The 24,828-nt window shown below is 40.6% G+C and overlaps 1 protein-coding gene across 2 annotated transcripts in view; it reads left to right on the top strand.

The window, feature by feature from the left end:
• Positions 1 to 24,828, top strand: part of LOC310927929 (ephrin type-B receptor 1) — a gene marked incomplete at both ends in the record, with an annotated part of 159,675 nt that overhangs the window by 102,783 nt on the left and 32,064 nt on the right. For both annotated transcript variants that reach the window (XM_083890359.1, XM_083890360.1), the window contains 2 exons: positions 3,490 to 3,825; positions 18,874 to 18,998. In XM_083890359.1, the coding sequence (XP_083746485.1) occupies positions 3,490 to 3,825; positions 18,874 to 18,998 (461 nt within the window). The remainder of the gene's footprint in view (positions 1 to 3,489; positions 3,826 to 18,873; positions 18,999 to 24,828) is intronic.

Here is a 24,828-nt window from a genome sequence, read left to right as displayed (position 1 = left end):
CTTTTAAGTAATGTAGTAAAGGGAGATAAGGGTATTTATCTGACCTACTAAAATCCCTGAACTGGCTTCGAGGACACGATGGAATGCATTTATGATCAAAAATTATACTGTTCTCTTTTACATCTAAATCTTTGTGCATGCAAAGTCATGTTTGCTCATGTTATAGATACAGTGGAAAGTAATGTGTGCGTTGTTCAATAGTCAGTTAAAAAGCTTCCACACTAACACATGCTCTCAAACAAGCCACTGTGGATCATCCATGCTTCCCCAGCTGCACCGTGTGCACAACACAGTGACACAGTCAATATATGAGTGCCTCAGTTTCCCCATCTAGGCCGTATTAGTCTTTAAAACACATTTAATTTTATGTCTCAGCAACCCACACAACCCTTCTATCTTTTTACTGGCTCCTCAGGCTGTGATCAGCACCTTCACTTAGAGACCTTCCTGCTGGTCCCTCAAGGCCTGTTTCACATCATAAAAGCAAACTCTTGAAAGAAGTGATGTGTTGGCCTCAGACCATTCAATGGGTGAATGTGTAAAAAAAAAAATGTGTAGTGCTTATTTTTTGGACATTGGGGCACTCTTCATTTCAGCAGCCCAGAGAGAGAAGCCTGGACTGTGGTAATTTACAGCGCAAGTGGCACCTTAAAAAATCCTCCGTGCCAGAGCAGTTACACATTTTAGTCTGTAAGACCACCTGTTGCAATAGCCTAACAGCAGCAGCAGCAGACATTCCCTTGAGTATCTTTTCATACATATATAGCACATGTGCAAGTATGCATATTTACCCATTCAAGATAATGGGAGACTGGGGGGCCAAAAATGCGAACGCCCTGTACGTGCGTGAAGAAACAGGGAATTCCTTTTTACTGTGATTTATATCACAGCCCTGGAGATGATGCACGTCATGCTTTAACAAGATTTTTTGTGTGCGTGCATTGAGAAAATCCACACAGGCATGAGGAGCACCATGCAAATGTGCTCCAATCCAAACTGAAGTCAAACCACGAACCTTCTTGATGTGTGGTGACGATGATCGCCACTGGTGGTCACTAAAGTATAGTGTTTGACCACATGTTCATTTTACAAAGGTGCATCGTATGTGTATTTGTGCTTCCACAAAAACAATATTGATTTTTCACTTTCAGAGGCTTAATCATTCAGGGCTAGGAAGTTACAAAAATATTTTGAATTCTGCACTGGATGTTACACAGAATGTATGTATTGGCACTTACTAGTTTCTCTGTAGTTTTGAGTGTTTTGTGTGCAGATGATTTTTTTTTTTTTTCATAAACCGAAGGCTTGACTAATTTTGCCTAGTCCAATGGACGAGAAACTTTATTATTTAATACTAGTTATTAACTTACTTTCATAGTGCGAGTAACACAACAGTGCAATAAGATATGTGTGTTTATATATATATATATGTGTGTGTGTGTGTTTATGTATGTATGTATAAATGTATGTATGTATGTATAAATGTATGTATGTATGTGTATGTATATATATGTATGTATGTATGTGTATGTATGTATGTTTATACGTATGTATATATGTATGTATGTACGTATGTATATATATATGTATGTATGTATGTGTATATATGTGTGTATGTATGTATGTAACAAACACAAAACAAAAATTAAACATGTGCATTCTTCTTGTTCCTGCAGTGACAGTGGCCTAAGCGTTCCCAAATTAAATGAAACACTAATAAATGAGGTTATACTTTCTATCCTCTTTACCTGACCACTTCTTAACCTTAACTTCCGGACTAGTATAAACAAGTCCTGTAAAAGTGCTGAAGAATTTCAGAACAGGACATCTGTGTACTATATTTTAATTTATCAGATCAGATGAATTAAATGCCGAGCCTCGACTGTGCTTTTAATACATGTCAAAATATAGTTAGCAGGGCTGCTTAAAAAGTGATGCCTTACCCTTTTACCTTAAGTAAAAGAACCTACTCTATTTAAGCACAAGCAAATCTGATCGTGGGATAAATGGCAGCAAGCTGAGAGCCTTTAAGTAACCAAATTAAATTCTATGGCAAATTACAACAGCCGAGGGCTACACTAATAGTCTGCAAATCACTGGTTAAGTGGCAGTCACATTTGATTTTTTTTTTGTGCTGTCCCCGCAAACGTGTAGCCGTATAGTCGTTTGGATGAAGGCCTGTGGTTCACACCTCAGAGAGGATTTTATTTTTTTGTATAAACGCGTTGATATTATAGACGGTGTGGATGTGGATAAACAGTTCAGGCGTGTGTGTTTGTGTCGCACGAGCAGATGGAACGCGGAGTACAAGCGGTGGAAGTAACACATACAATGTCCAGTGTGAGTTTGACAAATATTAACTGCAATACTGCACACTTTTTTTTCGCAACCAAATTATGTTTAGTGATTTAATGTAAATGATAAATAATTATGCATCACTTGGCCGTATATTCAGAGCGCCATACCTGTTCTCACAGCCAGATCGTAATCATCGCACAGTGGAGGTCATGCCCTTCCTGTCAGCGACCTCTCTGTTGTTGCAGATGCTGAGATATGCTTGCAGCAGTAACAGTGCCTTTCGCTCACCTTTGTGTTTTCTGTCACTTTGTCCCAGCACCCCTGGGCTTTCCCACAAGGCTTTACGGCGACGATGATTAATTATGTCTGCGCTGACGGAAGTAACTATCTGCCCTGTGTAGATAGAAAGGGGACACTCAAGTACTCCATCATAATATGCTTGAAAATGCATATGTATTCCTCCTGTAGTCGCATACAGTACGGTATATTCTTGTCGATAAAAAAAAGAAAGGTGTAGAAGGAAGACGGTGCACTCGGAGTAATTCTGTTGAGTTGAGTGGATTTTCGGTTTCACAGTGGTCGAGAAGAGTCTGTTTAAATTCTCTTTTAATGATAAAGGTCAGGCTTTATGGAGCATAAACTGGTACCAGCTCAGCTCTGCCGAACTCCCTGCCTTACTCCACCTAAGCAGTTGCTGCTTTAACGGCATTGTCTGAGAAGAAAGGGACAGATATTCCACCGCTGAGCAAATTTCCACCCTGCCATTCGAGCAGATTTGAACTGTTTGAGGATTGCGCTCCGTTTGCAGCAGGGTTTCGCAATTCACACCTCTGTCTTCTAATATTTAGCCTCCACTGAAGCACAACAGTGGTTTTGCCGAATAGTGTGCCTTTTGAGTCTCTGCTCCAGCTGTGGAGGAATGAATGGGAGTGTGAATTGAGTGAGCCACTTTTATAAGACTAATTATAACACTACGAGCAGTACTGTATTTTGCTCAATGTTCTGTGTTTGATAGACACAATGTTTCCCTGTATGATCCCATTTGGTATGATTGTGACAAAATAAAATAAATAAGCAGCACTTAAATTTACGGCATGCTGTTATTTGACTTAATTCCCCTTTCTTCATAAGCAACACAGTGTGTTGCATGAGAGATTGCCTTTGACCTAAATCGTATCTCCCTATTCACAGGCGTCCCATCCAGCCCGAGGAACGTGATCTCCGTTGTGAATGAAACCTCTGTGATCCTGGAGTGGCATGCTCCGCGGGAGACGGGCGGCCGCGCAGACGTCGTCTACAACATCGTGTGCAAGAAGTGTCGCACTGACCGGCGCTCCTGCTCCCACTGCGACGACAACGTGGATTTCGTCCCGCGACAGCTGGGTCTGACTGAGATCAGGGTGTTCATCAGCAACCTGTTGGCGCACACGCTCTACAGCTTTGAGATACAGGCTGTCAATGGAGTCAGTAATAAGAGCCCATATCCTGCCCAGCACGTCTCCATTGACATCACTACAAATCAGGCCGGTAAGTGGCTGAGTATATAATGATATTGTAGTGGTACTGTAGATGATGATGACATCGCCACTGACCCATTATCAATATAATCATACTTTTGCTGTCATTTTTAATTTGCTCCTGTTTTTACATCTTATTCTTATCAATATAACAATATCAGGAACCTGTTTAGTGTGGAAAACATAGATTCACCTGGAATCTATCTATCTATCTATCTATCTATCTATCTATCTATCTATCTATCTATCTATCTATCTATCTATCTATCTATCTATCTATCTATCTATCTATCTATCTATCTATCTATCTATCTATCTATCTATCTAGCTACTCCATCCACTCCATCCATCCATCCATGCATGAGGGGTGTCACGATCACAATTGCAAACCAAATATTGATTGAAACGTCGCCACAATCTGGACCTTCAAAAGCAAAGGAGGAAACGTCGTTACCTTCTCCCGCTAACTCGAACGTGCTGCCAACTAATAGTAACCACGGCAACTGCTAATTTGGGTGACATCATGTAGACCATTGGTTCTCAATGGCGGCCCGCAGAAACATTTCTGGCGGCCCGCAGTGAATTACAGTTGATAGTTTTAATCCAGGAGCTACTAAGCTTGTTAAATGTTTATTGGACATTACTGGATACAGACCAGTAAGTGTAACACACAAATACTGGTTATTTACCTGGTTTCTATATGGTGAATTTTAGTGTATTATTGGGTAATAAGCTGGTAATAAGCAGGTAGCTACAGCCCCCAATTACTAGCTATTTACCCAGTAAATATATGGTAACAGAAATGTGTTACTTGGTATGAACCTGTAATTAGAACCCCTGATGTAGACAATTGAAATGGGAGTAAAAAAAAAAAATGAAATGAGTTAACATGACATAAAACCAATGAGATCCTAGAATAAATGGCAGAGTAGGAGTTGACACACAAAGATGCAGCTTACTGAACGTAAAACATTGTGCAGTAGTAGTATAGCACAATGCACTATATGATCTCTCTTGTTTTAAACACCTGAATCTGATGATGATAGATGTGCAAGTTTGGCGTCACCGATACAATTTGTTTATGTTTTCCATTAAAAGTCACACTTTTATTCATCAGAAGAGTTGCAAAATGAATAGAAAATATAGTCAAGACATTGACGAGATTAGAAATAATGATTTTTTAATTCAAAATAATCATTTTGCCCTTCAAACTCAGCAAAACAGTTTTCAGCTGTGCTAACACAATTGGACAAAGCTTTTCAAGGGTTTTCTAATCATCCAATAGCCTTCTAACACCATTAGCAAACACAATGTACCATTAGAACACTGGAGAGATGGTTGCCGGAAATGGGCCTCTATACACCTATGTACATATACCATTAAAAAACAGACGTTTGCAGCTATATAGTATAGTCGTACAGAGTGGATTTCTGATTCATTTAATGTTATATTCATTTGGAAAAAAAGTGTTTTTCCTTCAAAAATAAGGACAATAAGTTATCCCAAACTTTAGTACATGAGTATTTTAAGTTAAGGTACAAACATCCCTGCACATGCAAGAGAAGTAATTTGTGAGTCCTGTTATTATTTTGTCAAAACTATTTCCACCTGGAGAATAGATTGTGCCTGGGTATGGGGGAAAAAAAATAAAATAATTTTCATTAATTTTCAGGCAACAAATTGCAAATTCTAATTAGAAGAATCACAGTTATTTTTCAGGTCTATCATTTCCTGGTATAAGAAGTAGACAATCATGAGTGTATTCTAACAATTTGTTATTGTGGGTCTTCGTTTAATGAGACTATTTTTTTTTAGAGCCGTACGTACAAGCCAATAACCCTGACTTCATGGAAGCTCCGTCCCGTTTCAAATCCACCTTTAAATCTACAGATTGTTATCGAGAATGCAAAGTTTACGCATGCAAAGTTTGTTTACACAGAATCTGTCACAGGAGGTGGTCACAAAGCGCTTGGCAATTAAAGAGATAAAGATCTAACGCAGTTAGAGAGGAACCAATAAATAAAACAAAGATTAAAATACCAGATAACACGTTTAAGTTTATAAAACAAAGGCGACGGCTGCCAAATAAAATACACAAGCAGGGGCAAGAATATAAGACACGCCTTGAAATAGCGAACGCTACATGTTATCTGAATAGCTATCTAAACGGATGGAATTTCACCGATTTTAAGTGTCCACGCAGTTCAAATATCCCAAGCTTACTGGGAATCTATTACACAGCTTAGCAGCTATTGAGTGGTGCCGACGGACACACTCCTGCTCCCTGGATAAACAGAAAGAACAAGTACTATAAAGGAACAATATGCAAACATTTGCCTTGAAAATCATCTCTATCAGAGACAAGGGGAAATAGTTCCTTTCATTCTCACGTCATGCCCTAAATGCCAGTTGTTGCACAATGCACACATACAGTACATTATGATTAGGTGAGCAGATACTTTTCTGCGCCGTATGAGAACTGACTGAGTGAACTACAGAATAAAGGTCCAGCGAGTTTTGAGAGTGTTTCACTTACACACCCACATCCATCTCCGATAGTCAGCGAGGAAACTAAATAGAGGCATATTATTTACAGTGACAGTCTGCTTTGGAAAAGCCCGGCTCGTGAGGAAATATGTAATTCAGTTGTGTTGTAATTCAGTACAGTCGGAGATAACTCTGGGTGATGGGCTTTTGTTTCTGCACATAACAACGGTGTAACGGCTTGGACTCGGGAGCCCAGCAATTACCTCGCGTGGCTACAGGGGCTGATGTTAGTCAGCGGAATTTACGGTGTATTGCTTTAATCTTATTTATTCTACCCCCCCCCCCTTTTTTTTTTTATATTTGAGTAATACTAAGCATGTGAATTCAGTGTGTGAGCCGCACAGCCATCATTTCTTTGTTGAACTAAGAGAACATGCTGATCTACAGGTTCCGGCTTCCGTGTTGTAAAACTACCCATGTTCAACACTGTTCACCGTTCATTAATTTAATGTCAGACGAGAGGAGCGCGAAACCAAAGATAGATCTTTGAGCAGCTGCTGTTTTCAGGCCAAGTTGAAATATTCTTCCGTGCTCCTCTCTGTTTCTCTTTCGTCGTCCTCTGTCTCCTTGTCTATCTCTGTTCGTTTTTGTTTGTGCAGGTTTGTGTGTACGTGCATTTCTCCGTTTGCCTGTGATGGATCTTTGCCCAGTCAATGAAAATAACCTTCATCCTCTTATTTTTTCCTCTCTTCACCTTCTCCTGTCTGTTTCTCTGTGTGCATACATTTTTGTACGTGCTCCCGTCCTCTAACTGAGCCCGTGATGGGATCTGAGCCTAGCCAATGGAAATGACAGGTCGAGGATATTGTCTTTTTTTTTTACCACAGTGCTTTTAATGCTCTTGTAGGTCTTGGACTTGTACACAGAAGCACATATCAAGGGACAAGTACTGCCCAAGTGAAAAATTTAAATGAGGCTCTCTCTTCAATATTTTTTTTTTTTTGTGTCTGTTTTACTGCGGATGATGTGGGCTGTGAAAATGGCAGTGTGGGCTTGTGGGACCTAATAACAGTCATGAAGTGGAGTTACAATGTGGTGAAAAAGGCTGTCAGTTGAGTTCATGCTGGCAGGCTGCCCAAGAAAAAAAACATAGCAGTTTGTCAGCTCGGGTACCTGGAGTCTGGTTTGGTGTCATGTCCTCAGTTATGTTCAGGGAAATAATAAATAAAAAAATCTTGTGCTGTTAAATACAATACAACAGGATCCACTGACAAAATATATAATATATAATATCAAATAAATTCAGACTTACTCATGTACCTTTCCATTTTCCTAACTTCTCATTCAGCCCAATTGTCTATATCTTTTGTATAGTACTGCATTTTTTAAAGTTAATTTGGTCCTGTTGGTGGATGGCATACCTTATTGGATTATGGGGACTCGAAGAGGAATTAGACGCCCATCTGAACTTGCCATTGTCTGAGAATGACTCAAGGGAGAAATTGGAGGTAAAGACGGGCAGGAAAGAGAAAGCAGGTGCCTTTTTGACCAGACTGCGTGGCTATTGAAGGAGAGGAAAATGAGGCAGTAAATAGGTCTGATTATCAAGGTGGCCTAATGGTGGCGACTATCGCAGTTTGACAGGCTAATATCACACTTGACAGATAGATGTAGAAGAAGCAATGCTCTGGCCTATTGTTGAAGTCTGTTGCAGTAATGAGGTATCTGCCAGTAATCTGCCAGGCATATGTCCAGCCCTTTGTAACCAGATAATAGCACTGTTCCTAGTTTTGATGGGGGGTTCTGCTGGAAGGAAACACAGAAGAAGCAGAAGTATAAAGAAAGGATTATTTATTAGTGAGGTATGGACCACACAAATGGTAGAGGCACTCCTTAAAATGTAGGGTTTTAAATGAATTTTGTTAATTTTGATTCAAACCTATTTTTGTGAGAACATTTTGACCTTGTGAGGACAAGTTGACTGGTCAAATTGAAAGGTTTTTTAAAGGCCCCATATTATCTCCTATTACTCCATGTTAAACTTGTTCCCCGGTCTCCTAATGAACATGTCTGTGTCATGCTTTGGTCTAAATACCATAAGGATGAAGCACCACAGCAGTTCAATCACCCTGCCAAAACAGCCCTGTTCAGAACGCTCGCTTTAGTCGTATCTCTTTGTCCACTGGACAGATAAATCCCCTGAGGCTGGAAGTTTGTGCAGGACTCTGTGCCGCACTGTGGAGCCAAGAATAAAACTTTTCGATTAGAATTTAGCTTCTTGTGACGTCCCAAAGATCACAAAGGTCAACATCGCTTGTTTTATCTCCTTTACTTAGACAGAGGAGGACCACAAAAACATGAGTGATTCATCTTTCTTCACACTTTGGCCATTGGTAGGACCTCCAGAGTCCCAAACATTAGGATTTAAATGATTAAATAGTTGATTTTGCGTAATATGGGTCCTTTAATGTTAAAGTTATGGTTAGGTTTATGCATTTAATTGTGATGGTTAAGTTCCCGGGTGTGACCCCGCCTTTTGACCTATGTTGGCTGAGATTGGCATAGCACCCCCCGCGACCCTCATGTGGCAGTAAAAGCAGTAGTGGATGGATGTGTACCGGAAAGCAGAGGAATAGAGTTTTGTGCCCCCATATACTTGCCATTATGGTAGCCCTCAGGACTTCCGCAGAACAACCGTCCAGTCACAGACAATCACAGACTTCTAACTACCATAGTTCCAACAGTTGAATTACAGCCAGATATCGAAAATGAAAGTTATCATTGAAAAAGAGGCAGAAGCACTAACTTATTGAACATGATTGTGACAATTCTACAGCCATGAAATCTAAATAAATCCAAACGGCCCGAATATCATGATGATCATAAGAGGGTTAACGTATTAAATGTAAGTTGCTAATTAGCAAGTCACTGGTGAAAGAAAATAAACTGCTCAGTCAAGCAGGTGTTTATAATAAAGTTATAAAGAACTCCGTTAAACTTCACAATTGAATGAGGGTCTTAACTATTAGACAAAAGAACAGGCTGGCACTGTTTGGACTTAACAGATGAACAATGCACAACCCTAATTTCACATAATGCTTTATTCATGGCGGAGCCAAAGACTGCCGGAACAATAGACAGATTTCTTTGTTTATGTCGTACTGCCACGTTTATGAGCATCAGGGAACGCACAAGTTCACAGATATGAAGGAAGTGAAAATATTTTCATCATACTTTTTTGTCATTTTGAAGGTGGAGTGCTTGGCAGCCCTAATAATGTGGCACATTTGTGTTCACACTCTCCTCCGAATCCCCCTTGACTCGGCCTTTCAGGGTGAACCGTTTGTCTCGTGTGTTCTTGTGCTCAGCACAGCTGTTAAAACGGGCTCGAGATGAGTAGTTAATTGCTTAGCAATTTTTTTTTCTGTTTCATTTTGCCCAACCTTGTTGGAAATAAAAGTGAATGGATTCAGCTCAGCTTAAGAAATTGTATTTGCAATTATAACTTTGTGAAGTGAGGGCCACGTGCATCTCGTGTAGTGTTTCTCTGTTTAAAGGAATATTTGATCCATTTCCAAACTCTAAGCTTGTTAAGTTGTTTCAGGCCATGAAATAAAACTAGAATATTTGAGGCTTTTGTGTTGGTGAAGTTGCAGAGACCCAGAGCTCTGTCAGGTAAAACGAATAACAAAATGGGCTTACTTACGTGGATATGACTGCTTCTCAGCTCAAAACAACACCAGGTTTCGGATTTACGGGGATAAATGGATGTTTTCTGTTAGAGTTAAAGTGTTGACAAAGGTAATGGTATATTATTAATCCTTGAGCACCGGAACGACACCAGCCTATGATAGATCAACGTCAGAGAGGTCCTTTAAATGAGATTACTAAGGAAAGAACAAAAAGTCTCTTTCTTAATTGAGCCGTGCCTTTTGTGCTTACTGTGGCTTTTGTGTGGACTGCTGGGAAGATTAACACAAAAAAAAAAAAAAAATCACAGGGGTTCCTGTGCTGGGAGTAGTTTTGACAGCTTGCGGTAAAAATTGGCCATGAGATGACAAAGGTGAGAGGAGGAAAAGTGTGGATGAGGAGGGAATAATGGAGGTGGGAACAGAGTTGAAGGGATTTAGTGTGAATCACCACAGGGGCCATTTAACTGTCCTCGATCCTACTGTGTGTCCTCGAGGAAAGACTGATCAATACTGTGATTTAAGCGTTCATGCACAATCTCCAGAATATATATGCACACACACACACACACACAGTATAGATCCAGTCACGTAAAGGATATACTACCATCTCAAATGCCATCATTCATGCCTGGCCTGCATTTAGTCATATTTATCTATGTTAGCTGCTGAAAATAGCCAATTCATGTCTCTTTATGATGTCGGATGGTTTATTTAGTGGGGGAGAAATACTCTGTCACTCTAAAGAATATTTTACAATGCAAAACAACCACAGAGACACAACTGTATAGTAGTTATGTGGGTCATAAATTTACTTTAATGAAATGTGGTGAGGCCACATGATTGGTGTAGTGGTTAGCGCTATTGCCTTTGGTTCGGGACCCGGTCGGAACAAGGGCCTTTCTGCATGGAGTTTGCATGTTCTCCCCCGTTCTCCGGGTTCTCCGACTTCCTCACACAGTCCAAAAACATGCAATATCGGGGATTAGGTGAATTGGACACTCTAAATTAGGTGTGAGAGTGAATGGTTGTTTGTCTGTATGGTGCCTGGCGATCTGTCCAGGGTGTATCCCGCCAATCGCCCTATGTCAGCTGAGTTTGGCACCCTCATGGAGGATAAAGTGGTAGAAAATGGATGGATGGATGGATGGATGGAAATGTGGTACATGTTGTCAGACTTCCCTGATTCCTTATACAGTAAATCCCATCCGGGACAACTAACCTAATCTACAGCTTTCTTCACCTACATGAAGAAAGCTCTTGAGTGAGTATGGGGGTGGGATGGTGAACAATGCATGACGAAAACAAACAAAAAAATAAATAAATAAATACATCTGAGAATGGGCGATTTTTTTTAAAACCGATGCTTAAAATTTCTGCGATCTTACTGGCACAGCCTTCTTGACCTAGATTGTGTGCCAACAATCCCTTAGACCACAGCTTGCCAAGTATATCTACAAACAGTCCTCCCACACTAAGCTGCAGTGTTTGAAGTGGCTTCTCCGCAGAAATGCAAACGTCACTGTCCTTGATCTTCTATGGGCAAATCTAACCTAGGAGGCTGCATTAAAGACACTGAGATGCAAAGCAGTTGACTGCAGTCCAAACAACCGGATCAATTAAATAGACCTGCACTCTGAGAGGCTCTAAAATCAGACGAGATGTTCGGCAAACATGTCTGTGGAGAGGTATCTAAGACACTTCTCATTATGCCAGTTCAGTTTACAGCCCACCAAGCCTTTCCATTTGTGTTCTAGGGGTTTGCCTCTCTCCTCCCACTCACTTCTGCCTCTTTGTATCAGAACCAGGGTGTCCACGAGTTTCATCATCTAACATGGATTTTCAGGCTCTCTCCAAGTGCCATTTTTATTTCATTTGATGCCTGTTCTCATAAATGTTGGATCCTGTCCCTGAACCCAAAATGTGAAGTGTTCGCTGCAGGCGGAGACAGACGTGTGGTTTTGAAGGCTACTGAGCCTCTTCATCAATTATTATGAGGTCTTCATAAGTAAAAGTAAAGGATGACTTTTTAAAATGTTCTGACTTATGATATGCTCTAACAGTCTTCGGGTTCTTTTGTGTGTGTGTTTTTTTTTTTCACACTCCACACTGTTCTGCACATTCAGCATCCTCCGTGTATAATGTGATTCTGAAAATAATTCCAACCATGGGCTCTTGACAGAAATCCGTGGTGCTGAACTTATCCCTCTTTATGGTGTTTGAGAGAGACCCATGAACATGCAGTCATGGGTGGCTTGGCCCTTTGAGCTCCAGCTAATAGGGTGGGTGGTTGTTAAACTATATGCTTTTGACAGAGGCACAACACATAAGGCTGCTGCTCCCCAATCACTGACACTGAAGCCCCATAAGGTTTAAAGGTCCCATATTATATCCCATTTCTCCAAGTTAAAGTAAAACAAAACTTAAGGGACAGGAAATGACATCAGCCACAGAGGCTACTGGGAGCTAACAGTAGCCTCTAGCGGTCCATTCCAGGAATCTCACAGTGAGAATGAGGCTGCATTGACAAGAAGTTGCACATTTCGAAACTTTTATCTCAATTTTGGAAGTGTATATTGTGTATTTCATAACACTGCGTTATACAATGTTCCTTTATTTCGATTTAAAATTAGATTTTCTTCATTTGGGTTTATTGATTGTCATATAATTATTTGTTAGCTGTGTCTCAGGAGGAATCTTTGTCAGGTTTGACAAAATGACCACTGTTGATAATGTTGTTGATTATGTCTTTTTCATGGAAGAGAAGCACATTTGATAATCTGGCTTTTCTACATAATTTATAAAACATAGTGAGCGTTCACTGTAGTTACAATACTAAAAGCAGAGTGTAAAACTATGCTCTAACTCATTTGTATTCCGCTATAGATTAAGACAAAAGAAGCTTTTTCATATGAGTTCATTCATATTCTCTTTCTTTTTTCTCTCTGTCACTCTTTTCCTTTTCAACCCCTTCTCTCTCATTCTGTGTCTCAGCCAGACACTAGGAGGTTTTGACTTTGATTAATGGTGAACCAAGCTCTGCATTAAAAGCCAGGGGCAGCAAGTGGGGCCAGATAAAAGTGGAGCACAGGAGCAGGGGATGGGAGAGATACAGGGTGGAGAGAGGAGTGCAGGACACAGTCACCAATCACTGTCAGCATCATCGTCCCAGGGTGACAGTGGGGGTTGCAGTTGGAGGGGACAGCAGTGCTTCATTGGACTGAACCTCACCCTCACACAGGCACAACACATTGTCTCTGACAGCCTCTTCACACATAGGACACAGACACACACACACACACACATGCTCTTTTATATCGCTCTGCAGCTTTTCCTCTTAAAAAACCGGGTTGGTGTTGGTCCAGTGGGGAAAAGACAGTGAAGTTTTCTTCTTTTTAAACTCTGTGAATGAGAAGATGTGCAAAAGTAAAGGTATAATTTAGAACTTATAAGGCCACGTCACCCATAAAATATATTTTGTTGGTTTTTTTTGCTAATTTCCAGGGATAAATGTCCATTGATCACCAGACATTGGATCTGAGATCATTCCCACAACAACAGAGGAAGTTGGGATTGAAAGAAAGAAAGAAAACTGACAAAAAGTCGACGTCAAAGTCACTTAAGTCATAGAAAATAAAAGCCCTACACTGCTCTTCACTGTGTTTCGGTCACAAGTTTTATGAAAACAATTTAATAAATAGGTGAAACAGTCTTTTGAACACACAGAAGTTTTTACTACTTTTACTTCTTATTGTACTTATTTTGTATTGCGTTCATGTTAGCTAGGGTTATTTTTCTCTAGTGGGTCAGTGTTTTTCAACCTTTTTTTGAGCCAAGGTGGATTTTTTTTCATTGAAAAAATCACGAGGCACACCACCAAACAAAAATGTTTGAAAAATGATACTCTGTAGCCTATATTAACAATTTAGTCATTCTTATCAAGGTGTCTTGAATATTTATATCCATATTATTTGCAGATAATTAATTATTTGTTTTCAAAAAATGTTTTTAGACCAATTAGGTGAAATTGCTATAATTTCCCACGGCACACCTGACAATCTCTCACGGCACACTTGTTGAAAAACACTGTAGTAGATAATTGTTTATGGGCAGAACTTGGGAGTACTAAACATGCTTGTATAGGTGTGTATTGGTTTTAAGATAAAAAATGGATTTCATAGCCTTATAATAATAACTGTATAGCTAAATTTGCTAAATGAAGACTGCAGTATTACACTGCCATGTTTCTATAGCAGTCTGAAGGGACAAACCAGCCAGGGTGTGTGTTTGGAGGTGGAGGGCCATCCTAGTTACCTGATACGCATGGGAAACAGAGATGAGTGAGTGGAGGAGTCCTCCATTTATTCCAATCTGCAGTCTCACCATGAGATATCACAAAGTCTTATATCACAGTGGACCTTTGACCTTTTTGTCTGCAGTATATGTTGTGTTTTTCTCTCCTCTGTTGCCAAGTGTCCTCTCATTATGGAAACTGTTGGGTTTCTTCTACACTATTGTAAGGTGTGAAGTGAATTTAACCACCCATGGCATTTACACGTATTTGCAATATTCCATCAGGATTACATGAATTATTCAGGACTGCGATTTTAAAAAGCGTTTTTTTTAAAGAGATAATAAGAAGAAACTTTCATCGCCTATATGCTGCATTGGCATAGTTTTAATCCTTAATACCACCCATAATACTCAGACATGTGGGTTATGATTTAGAGGTCTCCACCTCCAAGTATGTTCTCTATGGAAAGATTAAAGAAGAACTTAACTGGAAGCAGGACGACACACATTTGGAAACACTGCTCCTCCTTAAACCCCATTTTCCTCTGCAGGAATTTCTGCGTTGAGTGCCTCTCCCTTGGGTCTGTCAGGAACAGTGTGTGCCTGTGGCCGGTAATTGATAATGCAGCCCAGACAGGCCTAGACCTGGTCAGTGGAGCGTGAACCAGCTTGAGAGGCAGAAAGCCTGAAGTGTACCGAGGTGAAGCTTAGCCCTCACACTCTCTGTCTAGTGTATGAGAGAGAGAGAGAGAGAGAGAGAGGGGGGAAAAGAGGAAGGAAGGGAGGGCAGGAGGAGGAGAGAGCCAAGGGACGGAAGAGACAGAACAGTATTCATTCACACTGACAGGATAAACAGAGCCCCCTCAGTTTGTTTACATTTGAATTTTCTGTAATTTCCCGACACTCAAATGATAAAATACTTACCCTAATCATAACCGTAGAACGTCTTTCCCACAAAACAGGATTTACAACCAGCCACAAGTAATGAAAAGGTCAAGGGCTTCTCCTGGGACCACCTAGTGCTCATGCAAGAGTGAAGTATGGAGAGAGGGAAAATAAATAAAATAATCACTGAGGGAGTTTTATATTTATATATATAAAAAAGGACAGTTTAGCTTTAGAGGGTGCCATTTGCTGACTTTTTTTTTAAATAGAGGTTATTCAGAAAGATGTGGAGTGGAGACCAGGTGGAGAACTGACTAAGCTTCAACAGCAAAAAGGCCCAGAGCCAAGAGGCTATTAGATAAAATGTAGCGCTCGGGCTTGAGTGGAGCTGTTTTTATGCCTGCAGATATGGGGGTGGAGATTCCTTTCCAACGCCACAAGCCCTGGAGGCTTTGAACTTATACGAGCAGCCGTGGAATCCGTTTTTTAATCAAACCCACTTGTGTTTTCACAAATTGTTTTGATGAGTACATTTTTGCTTAGTTTCTTAAACGTAAACGTAAGATTTCATCCCTTTATGACCTTGAAGGAGGTCGTAAAGTTTATACAGCAGATGCCAGGCATGCTCGCGCACTGAATGTCCTTTTTGATTTGTACATAAAAGCTGATATTTGTGTTTTTATTTCATATTCTGCCTCTTTATGATGTAATTACCTCTGGGTCATATTATCAGGATGAGGATATACTGATATCATCCTAACATTCTAAATGATAAAAACACAAGATTTAATACTTAAAGGTGCCATATGTAAGAATGTGGCCAAAAACGGTTACTACATTCAAATTCAAAATACAGAGGTCTTTTAGGCTTCGTTTTTTTGACAAAACTGGCAACCCGTGGTTGTGCGGCAGCTGAGACTCTACTGACTGCAATGATTGGTAGACGGCGGTAGGTGGCGCCACGTGCCAAAACATGATTTCAAAACATAAACATGATTTGCAGTCTGCAAAATATCTTTTTTAATGCAAATATTTTGGCTGTACTCTTGTTGTTGGTGAGTTCAGTTTGTTATATGAACATTATTCCTGAGTCTCTGTGACATATTAGGAGGATTTTATGGTCAGTTGCTTTAAATTTATTACATAATGCACCTTTAAAAAAGGCCAAATTAGACTCTAATGCAAGAGACCCTTTATCCTGGTGCGTGAAAGTATCATGAAAAAAGGAAGAAATATTTGAAGTGCAATAACTAAAACTTCTTAATGTCTGGCAGAAAAACCCATCCTTCATACCAAGGCTCTGATTAGCTTAGCACGGCCAGTGAAATGGTTATAGCAGTTTTACAATAGCTCCAGACGTGCTGTGTTGATTTGCCAGGGATCCCAGTGATCCCTGCTGAAGTGTATGATGCTTTGAAACGAAGAGAGGTTTTCTTGCTGCTGAGTCTGCACCCACAGGTTTAAGACACAGCCCTGAACTCCTCACAGGCCAGGCCAACGCTGTCTGTGACATTTAGGAACTTGTCAGCATTCCCCCATATTATACATATTACCCACAGCGAATAGATGTAGAAAAATGAGCGGCAGGAATATTTACATTTCCCTTGCACAGGAGAAAGTCTGTGGTATTGAAATCATTCGTCAGAGTCTGATGTGACATGACAGCTGTGGGTTTTCTGAATGTCAGTGAGACGGTGAGAAAAAAATCTGCCAGTGTTGACGTCGTGAAACGACAGGTAGGTGGACTCGGCAATGCATATTGTCACCTATTCTCATAAAAAAAAAAAATACTTCAATTCACCCACTCCCTCAATTTAATTCTTAACTTCTACTTTAAGCCGATCCCACGTGCCACTGGTTTGAGTCCAGGTTTTTAATAAATCTGCATAGCAACACAGCGTTGTGTTCCAAAGACCTTCACAGTGTCTAGAGTGAGGACAGGCAATTCCTTACTTCCTTCTCACTGGAATTTAAATATGTGGATGATGTCTTCCATCTGTCCGGTAGCACAACCTATTAGTGGTAAGTGAGGAGGAGTGTGGATGATGGAGGAATGACAGTGCAGAGGACAAAAAAGATTGGAACGAGCCAGAAACTGCAGAGCATGTGTGTTAATTGACAGCCCATTTGTGTGCATTCAGGTGTAGTGGGGCTAAAGAATGGAACAGGCTGCTGCAGCTGGGCCAAAACAAGCACAATACTACTACTACTACTGCTGCTATTGCTATTACTACAACTGTTACTACTGTGTCCTACAACTATGCCCTCTTCTTTGGTTCAGTTTCATATTGTGTTTATAGTATAGTAACATACTGTATCGCATAACGTGATTCCTAAGGTTGTTGCAGAATAAGAATCAGGTCATGATCTGTCTGATTGTGTTTGGCAAGATGCAAGCATATTATCCCTGCCTACATTTTTTAATAAGTCTACGGCTCACTGTAACATAATTTAATGGATTACTATGGAATTACTTAGGAAATAGAGAGACAGATTGAGCGGGAGCAGACCGGTTTTGTTAACCGCCACTGGGGGGCGGGGTGACACAACTGGACGTGGAGGATTTATGATTGGTTTGGATTTATAGCGTAATAAATCCCAGAGATAACTCCGCCCAATTGAAACCCACATTTCAACAGTTAAAAAGACAGATATTTCAAATTTGGATGAAAACTGATATCTAATATTTTTACATGTTAAAATAGGCTTTAACGCAACAAAACAAAACGACACATTTGGGTATTTGAGCAAATGACCCCTGTTTATGGTATATTTGCCTAACCCTAACCCCCATTTATTAAAACATATTCCCAAAAATATTGTTTACACAAAATGGCTCCTTACTGTAACATTTTATGATTAATTATATTCTAGGTATTACATTTTCTAATGCACATGATGCTATAACGTTCTCAAAATCAAAAATATAAAATATTATCCATGTACTTTAGAAATTTTTTTTTTTTAACTTTGTATCCACTCTCAGAGCCACACCTGTGCTCCCATAATTTACTTTGGTGGCCAAAATTGCTCAGCCCCACCACCACCAGACAACATCCAACTCGACCGGCTGCCGGACGAATGCCAGACTTGTTGCGTCTGAAGATTACAGTGGACAGGTAGTCCGGGGCGAACCGAAGGTTATATTTACCCTTTAAGTCCACACCCTCAGATCACAGCCCAATCTGGCAGCCATATCTTGGCCAAAGCTGACTCATTTTGGTCCTGCAATGCCAGAATATGTCTGACTGTGGCTATAATCAGCCTCGACTCAGCTGGCTACCTGGACACAAATGAAAGTGGAAGCTGTACTGTTAGAGTGTGTGCAGAATGCGACTGCTACAGTGTGTCTCACTGGAATTCTAGGTGTTGCAATTATTTGTGCTGATTATGTTCTAACAATAATTTGCGGTCATTTAGATAATTAAAATATAATAATGAGATTTCCCCTTAGCAGGCTTCATAAACAGGTATTTTAAAGAAAGGGAAAATAATCATTTCCAATAGAAATTAACTGTACATGGAACCAAGACCTTACCTAGAGGCTGGATGCATGCTAGGCAGAGAAAGGAAGGGTTTGTCTCGGAATATTAAAAATAAGAATCTACAAACAACGAAAATCTTAATAGTAGTAAAAGTAGTATTATGGATGTTTCTCAAAGATGTATTCATATTGTTATACTCTTTCTGTGTCTTTTCTGCAGCGCCCTCCATAGTTCCAATCATGCACCAGATCAGCTCCACCATGAACAGCTTCACTCTGTCATGGCCACAACCAGAACAGCCCAATGGCATCATTCTGGACTATGAACTGCGCTACTATGAGAAGGTAAGCTTCATGTGCACACGTGTGTGTTGTTGTGAATTAGTTATTTTGAAGATGTGCTGTTTGTCTTATGGGTTTTAAAAGTAATTATACATGTGTTTGTGATTTGTATCTGCGATGGCACAAAGTTGGCATGTGCACGTTACACTTCAGTAAAACCCCCCCCCCCCAAAAAAAGAAATCAAAGCTTCCCCAGATATCTGTGGACAGAGTCCCCTGGTCTGATAATATGTTCTTTTACTGTGGTCACTCCTTCTCTCCCATTGTTCTTTGGTTTCTGCTGCTGATGAAGTGAATAGGTTGACCTCTGCTCCAGGCCCACTCTGCACAGTGCAGCAACCTGTCCTGCCGTGAAAATGCATTGCATCTGGGGGGAGTCACATCGACCAGTCTGCTTACACACAATAAGTCTGCTTTATTAAGTCTCCAGCCCTACCCCGCCGCACCTATGCTGGTCTATTATTGACCTGTAGGCTTTTCCCAAGGCCTTGGACATAATGATACTGTGAGATCGGAGACTCCAGCTTTTTGTTTGGGTCCTTGTTTGTCCTCCTAAAGCTGATCAATAAGTATAAGGTTGGCCATGCACATTTTTTTTTCCACCCCAGTCTTTGTCATCTAAGGCTAAGACTTGTGCAAGATTCGAAGCACTTTCACCCATGCTATGCTCTCCGAATAAAAGATAAAAATCAATACGAGTTTTATAAATGCTATTCTTTTTTCTCTCTTATTCATTTCACACAAACTCACTTTGGCTAAGCTTTTTGGATCAATATTCACAGCCCTATCTACAAATAACAGTTGTCACATTTAGCTTTTTCTAATAAGAGAGGACAACAATTGTGTTTTTAAATTATGTTTGCAGTTGGAATGCTATCCAGTCATGGCTGCATCACTCGCTGTTTCCCCTCAGGCACTGGACAGGTCACGGAATTGAATCTGATTGCCATGGCCCCAAGAAACCTTATCTGCCAGACGGCTTAGTATCGTGTAAATAACACTTACAGCCTCCCATTAGCTCATGAATATCAATGAAACTTAATCCTATTGATGTTTATGTAGCGTGGCCTTACACAAATAGATGAGCACAGCGTAATCACAAATTACTGAATTAACAAGGACACGATTGCTAATTGCACTATGGATAATTCAGGTGATGGAGAGGTTGTTCCTTGCTCTTTCTACCTCTGTTGTATTACCTGAATACCCCCCCCTGTACGTGCTTCTGTCTAGTTAGAAAAGGTATCACCCTGTGAGAATGAGTAAGACGCAGAAAGTGAGTCAGGCTGATTGCTTTGTGACACGCTGGGCCGTGGAGATGAGATTTCCACATTGATGGTCTTTTTTTTTCACACACTATGTTGGTTCTGACAAGGCTTTTTATAGCCTCTAAACAGACTTTTCTTCAGCTCGCCGCTGATGCCAAAAGTGTCACTGTACATGGTGACTTTTGTGCCTGGTGTGAGCTGTATAGTTAAATTACCCAGCTATTCACACAGAGCATCAGCTACATAAAAATACAACATACCAGCGCGACACAGTGCGGCCTGCCTGCAAAGTCGACAAAAGAAAAAGAACGTGGCACAGTAAACGAAGGACAAGAATTGAGGGCATCCAGAATTATGTGTTGTTTCATCTTGGCATGTGGCTGTTTATCACAAAAAAAGACAAGCTGCATGTTTGTGAGGGCTGCACAGGAAAGCACTGCGTTTGCTCCTTCCATTGCACGCAAGTGACGATTCTCAATGGACTGCATTGTGTCCAGCTCCACCCTGAAGGAGCCAGACCACTGTGCTTGGTACCCCAGTGAAAGGGGAACCAAAACCGGGGATGGTACAGTTCCATTAACTTGGTACCTTTGTCTTCATTTCCATGGAAACACAAAACCCTGTGTGATTCAAACTGTACCATGTGGTGTAAATGGGGCTATGATACAAATACAGAGGGATGACTGTGACCATGTTGATCACACATATAGGCTCCGTAACGCTTCATCGTAAAAAAATACAAAAAAAACGACTTTTTATTATTTTCCGAAAATGGCTCAGCTATATACTCGCTATATACTTTTTTTTAATGCATCTCACGAAGAATTAATCTGAGCGTAGTCACACTGTTACGGTTATGGAGTTGATTGTCTCAGCATTCCTGGCACAGTCAGCTAGTCCTTAGCACAGCAGAGAGCTATCTTTCTCCACACTGCGTCACACAGGAAAGCCTCCTATACCTATTTACAATGGCAGCTTCTCCGGCAGTGCGGCATTGTCACGGTTTGAGTGAAGCAATACCTCAGGCTCATCAAACAAAGACAAAAATGGAAGTCAGCTTTTCTCACAGTCTTATCATCACACCATATCTTTGCCACAAGTTTATTTCCTTGACACAAGAAAACCCTATGTCACTGGAAACTGTGTTTTTCTTCTTTGAATTACACTTTTTCTTTTCTATGCATGGCCAACTTTTATTTGAGTGTTCACATTGTGAAACGTGGAGGTTGCAGGATGACATTGGACAAAGGTCTCCAGATGGTTTTAAACGGGGGATTCTGTGCTTATATGACCTTGACTGTGAGCTTTACCAGAATGCCCTGCGGAATCAGAAGCAGACATCGCATTATTATGCAGTCTTCCTTGGAAGTTAGTGTAACTTAAAGTTAAAGTTAAAGAAGTTTACCCTCGCACCCAGATCCAAGTAACACACAGTTTCAAACAATTTAACAGTTATATAATGTGCGTGCCTATTGCAGCAGGATAGTTAGTTGAAGTTCTGCAGTTCAGAGAACTTGTAGGCACTTTAATGAAGATTGTTCAGAAGATGTGTTCACGTATTTCCAACTGAAAAATCACCAATATATTTTATCCTCAGTAACAGCTTATTCTGAGGCATGATGGGGAAAAGGCTGCATTTTGAACATTTCCCTAAAAAGCTGCAGTGAGTGCTGACGGCTGTTCTCTCCACACAAGCTTCTCTCCCTTCTTCAAGCCACCTTCTCGTTATAGTTTAAGCAGTCTCAGGAACCTGTAAATTAGGAAGCAAGATGAAATGACTTTGAGGGTTTGCAGAGAAAAAATTAGGATCCCATGCTCTCGTTTTCTCAATTTTTCACGCAGCCTTTTCCTTCACATTTCCTGAAAATTTAGGGAGGGTGGAAATAACTCGGCGTAGCAGAGGTCAGGCCCTCCATTAAGGCTGGAGCGGAGCAGCTAGTGGCTCTGGTTACTGATGGCTCTCTGGGTGTTGGTGTCAGAGGGAACATGTGTATGTGTGAGCTTGTCGGTGTTTGTGTGGAAGTGTCAGCGGCAGTTCAGGTGTATCCACTCTGGATGACAGCGACACCGTCACGCTGCAATGTGAGACATTTAAGAGCAACGAACAAGTTTTCACAGCGCTACCAGAATCTCGAGCATAGCACCATCTGCATTTTTGGCTCTCTGAAGTCTCCCTTGCACTTTACATAAAATTAGCAATTCCTCAGAAGAGAAGCCAAGAGAAAGACTGTATTATTCTTCTCTTCTCCCCCTGCCACCTTTCAGAGCCAAGAGCAACACTTTTGTAGACGCACATGAATGTTGTACAGACTTATAATAGTTCTTAATGAAACCTGTGAAAATCAGGACTTGTGCAGCATTCTCTCCAAGGGCATTCACACGTCCTCCTTCGGACTCCTCTTCCGACTCTGCCTATCTGTTACCCTGCATACTCGGGCCCATACACTCTAAGTAAGGGTTCCAAAAGGGTCCTTCTACAAGGGCTGAGGTTCTACCTGGAACCATTTGCTTCTGAAAAACCCTTTTTCCGAAGGAAGGGTTTTTCAAGGGTTCTTGGTAACACTAATGGTTCCAGTAAGTATGGATCCAGAGAACCCTTTAAAACCCCTTTCCTGAATAAAGGGTTTTAAGTTCTTGGTGGAACCCTTTTGGAGGGTTCTTTATAAAGGTTCCACCTGGAGCCATAAAGGGTTCTCCTATGAGGACAAGCCGAAGAACCTTATGTGGTTCTACTTAGCACTTTTATTTCTAAGAGTGTAGACTGTGTATAAAAAGTGGACATGGGCTTCCACTGTCAAAATTGTCTGAATTGTGCGACTGGAAACTCACAGATGTCACCTTTAACCAGGCACCTATTGGATACCAGCTGTCAATCACACTGGTAATTGCGTCACATGTCAGTAAGTGGTGCGCTGACATTTTTTTTGCTATTTATAATGTTGTCAATCTTGCCGTGCGCCTATTTAATTTGGACGTGCGTGCCTTTGTAAATGCTTTGCCTCTCGACCTTTATAGCACTGAAATGCAGTCCCACTATACTGATGTGTCCATTGACTATGTCTGTGTGCGTGTGTGAGAGGGAGAAAAAGCAAGAGAAAGACGGCTGGAGAGAGAGAGCGATGAGGGGAGCGAATCAATACACTGTGCAGCTCTGCGATGAAATTAAAAGATTTGACTAATTTGATACACAGTGCAAAAAAGGAAAATCAATGTTTGTTTCACAATGTTAATATCATGGGCACGGCCAGTAATAAATCTCTGTATGTGAAACACTCGGGAGTGACTTCATTGTGTAAGTAGCAGGTCAGAGGACACAAGACTGCGTCCAAACGCATGTGGCCCATGTGGTCGGTCTGAGTGATTCAAGCTCAAATCTGTTGCAGTGAGGCCACATCGCACATTTCGCTGAGAGCTGTCTATTCGATCGCTCATGATGGATGATGATATATCAGGTCCGCACAGGAACAAAGAGTCATCTCGAAGATGGCTCCAAAAAAATATGAAAAACACACACACAAAAAAAAAACCTGGAGCAGAAGCAAGCTGATTTCCTTCTGTATTGTGTTTCTTCTCTCTTTTACTGTACTAATGTGTAGTTCTTCAGAATCACTGCGAGAACAAGGCTGTTGGTTTTCTGTTACCAGGCAGTGCTTAAAATAGTGTCTTTAGATATAAAAACAAGTAAGAGGCTTTAATGGGCTTTAATATTAGACTGTATCACTATTATATAATTGCACCGAACAGTAAGCGTTTTCTGTGATGTTGGATTAGAACTCATGGGTTATGTTAATCATCTGCATTAAGTAATAAACCCCATCTAGAGTGTGAGAATTAAATTGTTACCCCTTTCTCCTCCTTTCTTATGTTTGACCCTAGGCAGTACATTTTACACGGGTTACTAATATGCGAGCTTTATTTCTTTCATTTCCACTCTACAAGCATAATATTGGTGTGTTCTCCCTCATGCACTCCCCCACTCATAGATTTTGTGTGCGAGTCTGTTATTTGCATGCTTGCCTGTGAGCCTGTGAAGAGGACACATGGTATCCCACCATGTTTGCCTGCCTTTGTGCCAGGTGGCCATGCTGTCCATTTTGGGTGCTTGGATTAAACAGAGAGAGAGAGAGAGAAATTATTTTTCCTGTTTTTGTCTGCTATCACAAGCAATATATAATTGGCCTTTACAGCAGCAGTAATGGCTATGACTAAAAAAGCTAACCTCAAAAACCTCAGGAAGTAAAGAAGAAGTGGCAGAGATGAAATTAAAGGAGAACTTTGCAATGGCCATTGGTATGAAATTGGCAATTACAAAAAAAACAAATCGAGAGGTTTAAGAGGTAAGTACTCAGGGAATCCAACAATATGATTATCGTAGATCCTTTTCTAATTTAGATATTCTTTTAAATGGAGTCAATCCTGTAAAATGTGGTCCAATGAAATTATAAGTGATCAAGTTTAGGTGCTTTACAGTAGGTTACAATACTAGCTATTTGTTCATGACTGCCGAGTTTTATTAAGATTTTTTAAGGCTCCCAAATTAAATAAATGTAGAATATGCACATATG

Source organism: Microchirus variegatus (genome assembly GCF_963457635.1).
Source record: "Microchirus variegatus genome assembly, chromosome: 5".
Lineage (NCBI taxonomy): Eukaryota > Metazoa > Chordata > Actinopteri > Pleuronectiformes > Soleidae > Microchirus > Microchirus variegatus.
The sequence above is the reverse complement of the archived record's forward strand: the minus strand, read 5'-3'. Positions and strand labels throughout refer to the sequence as shown.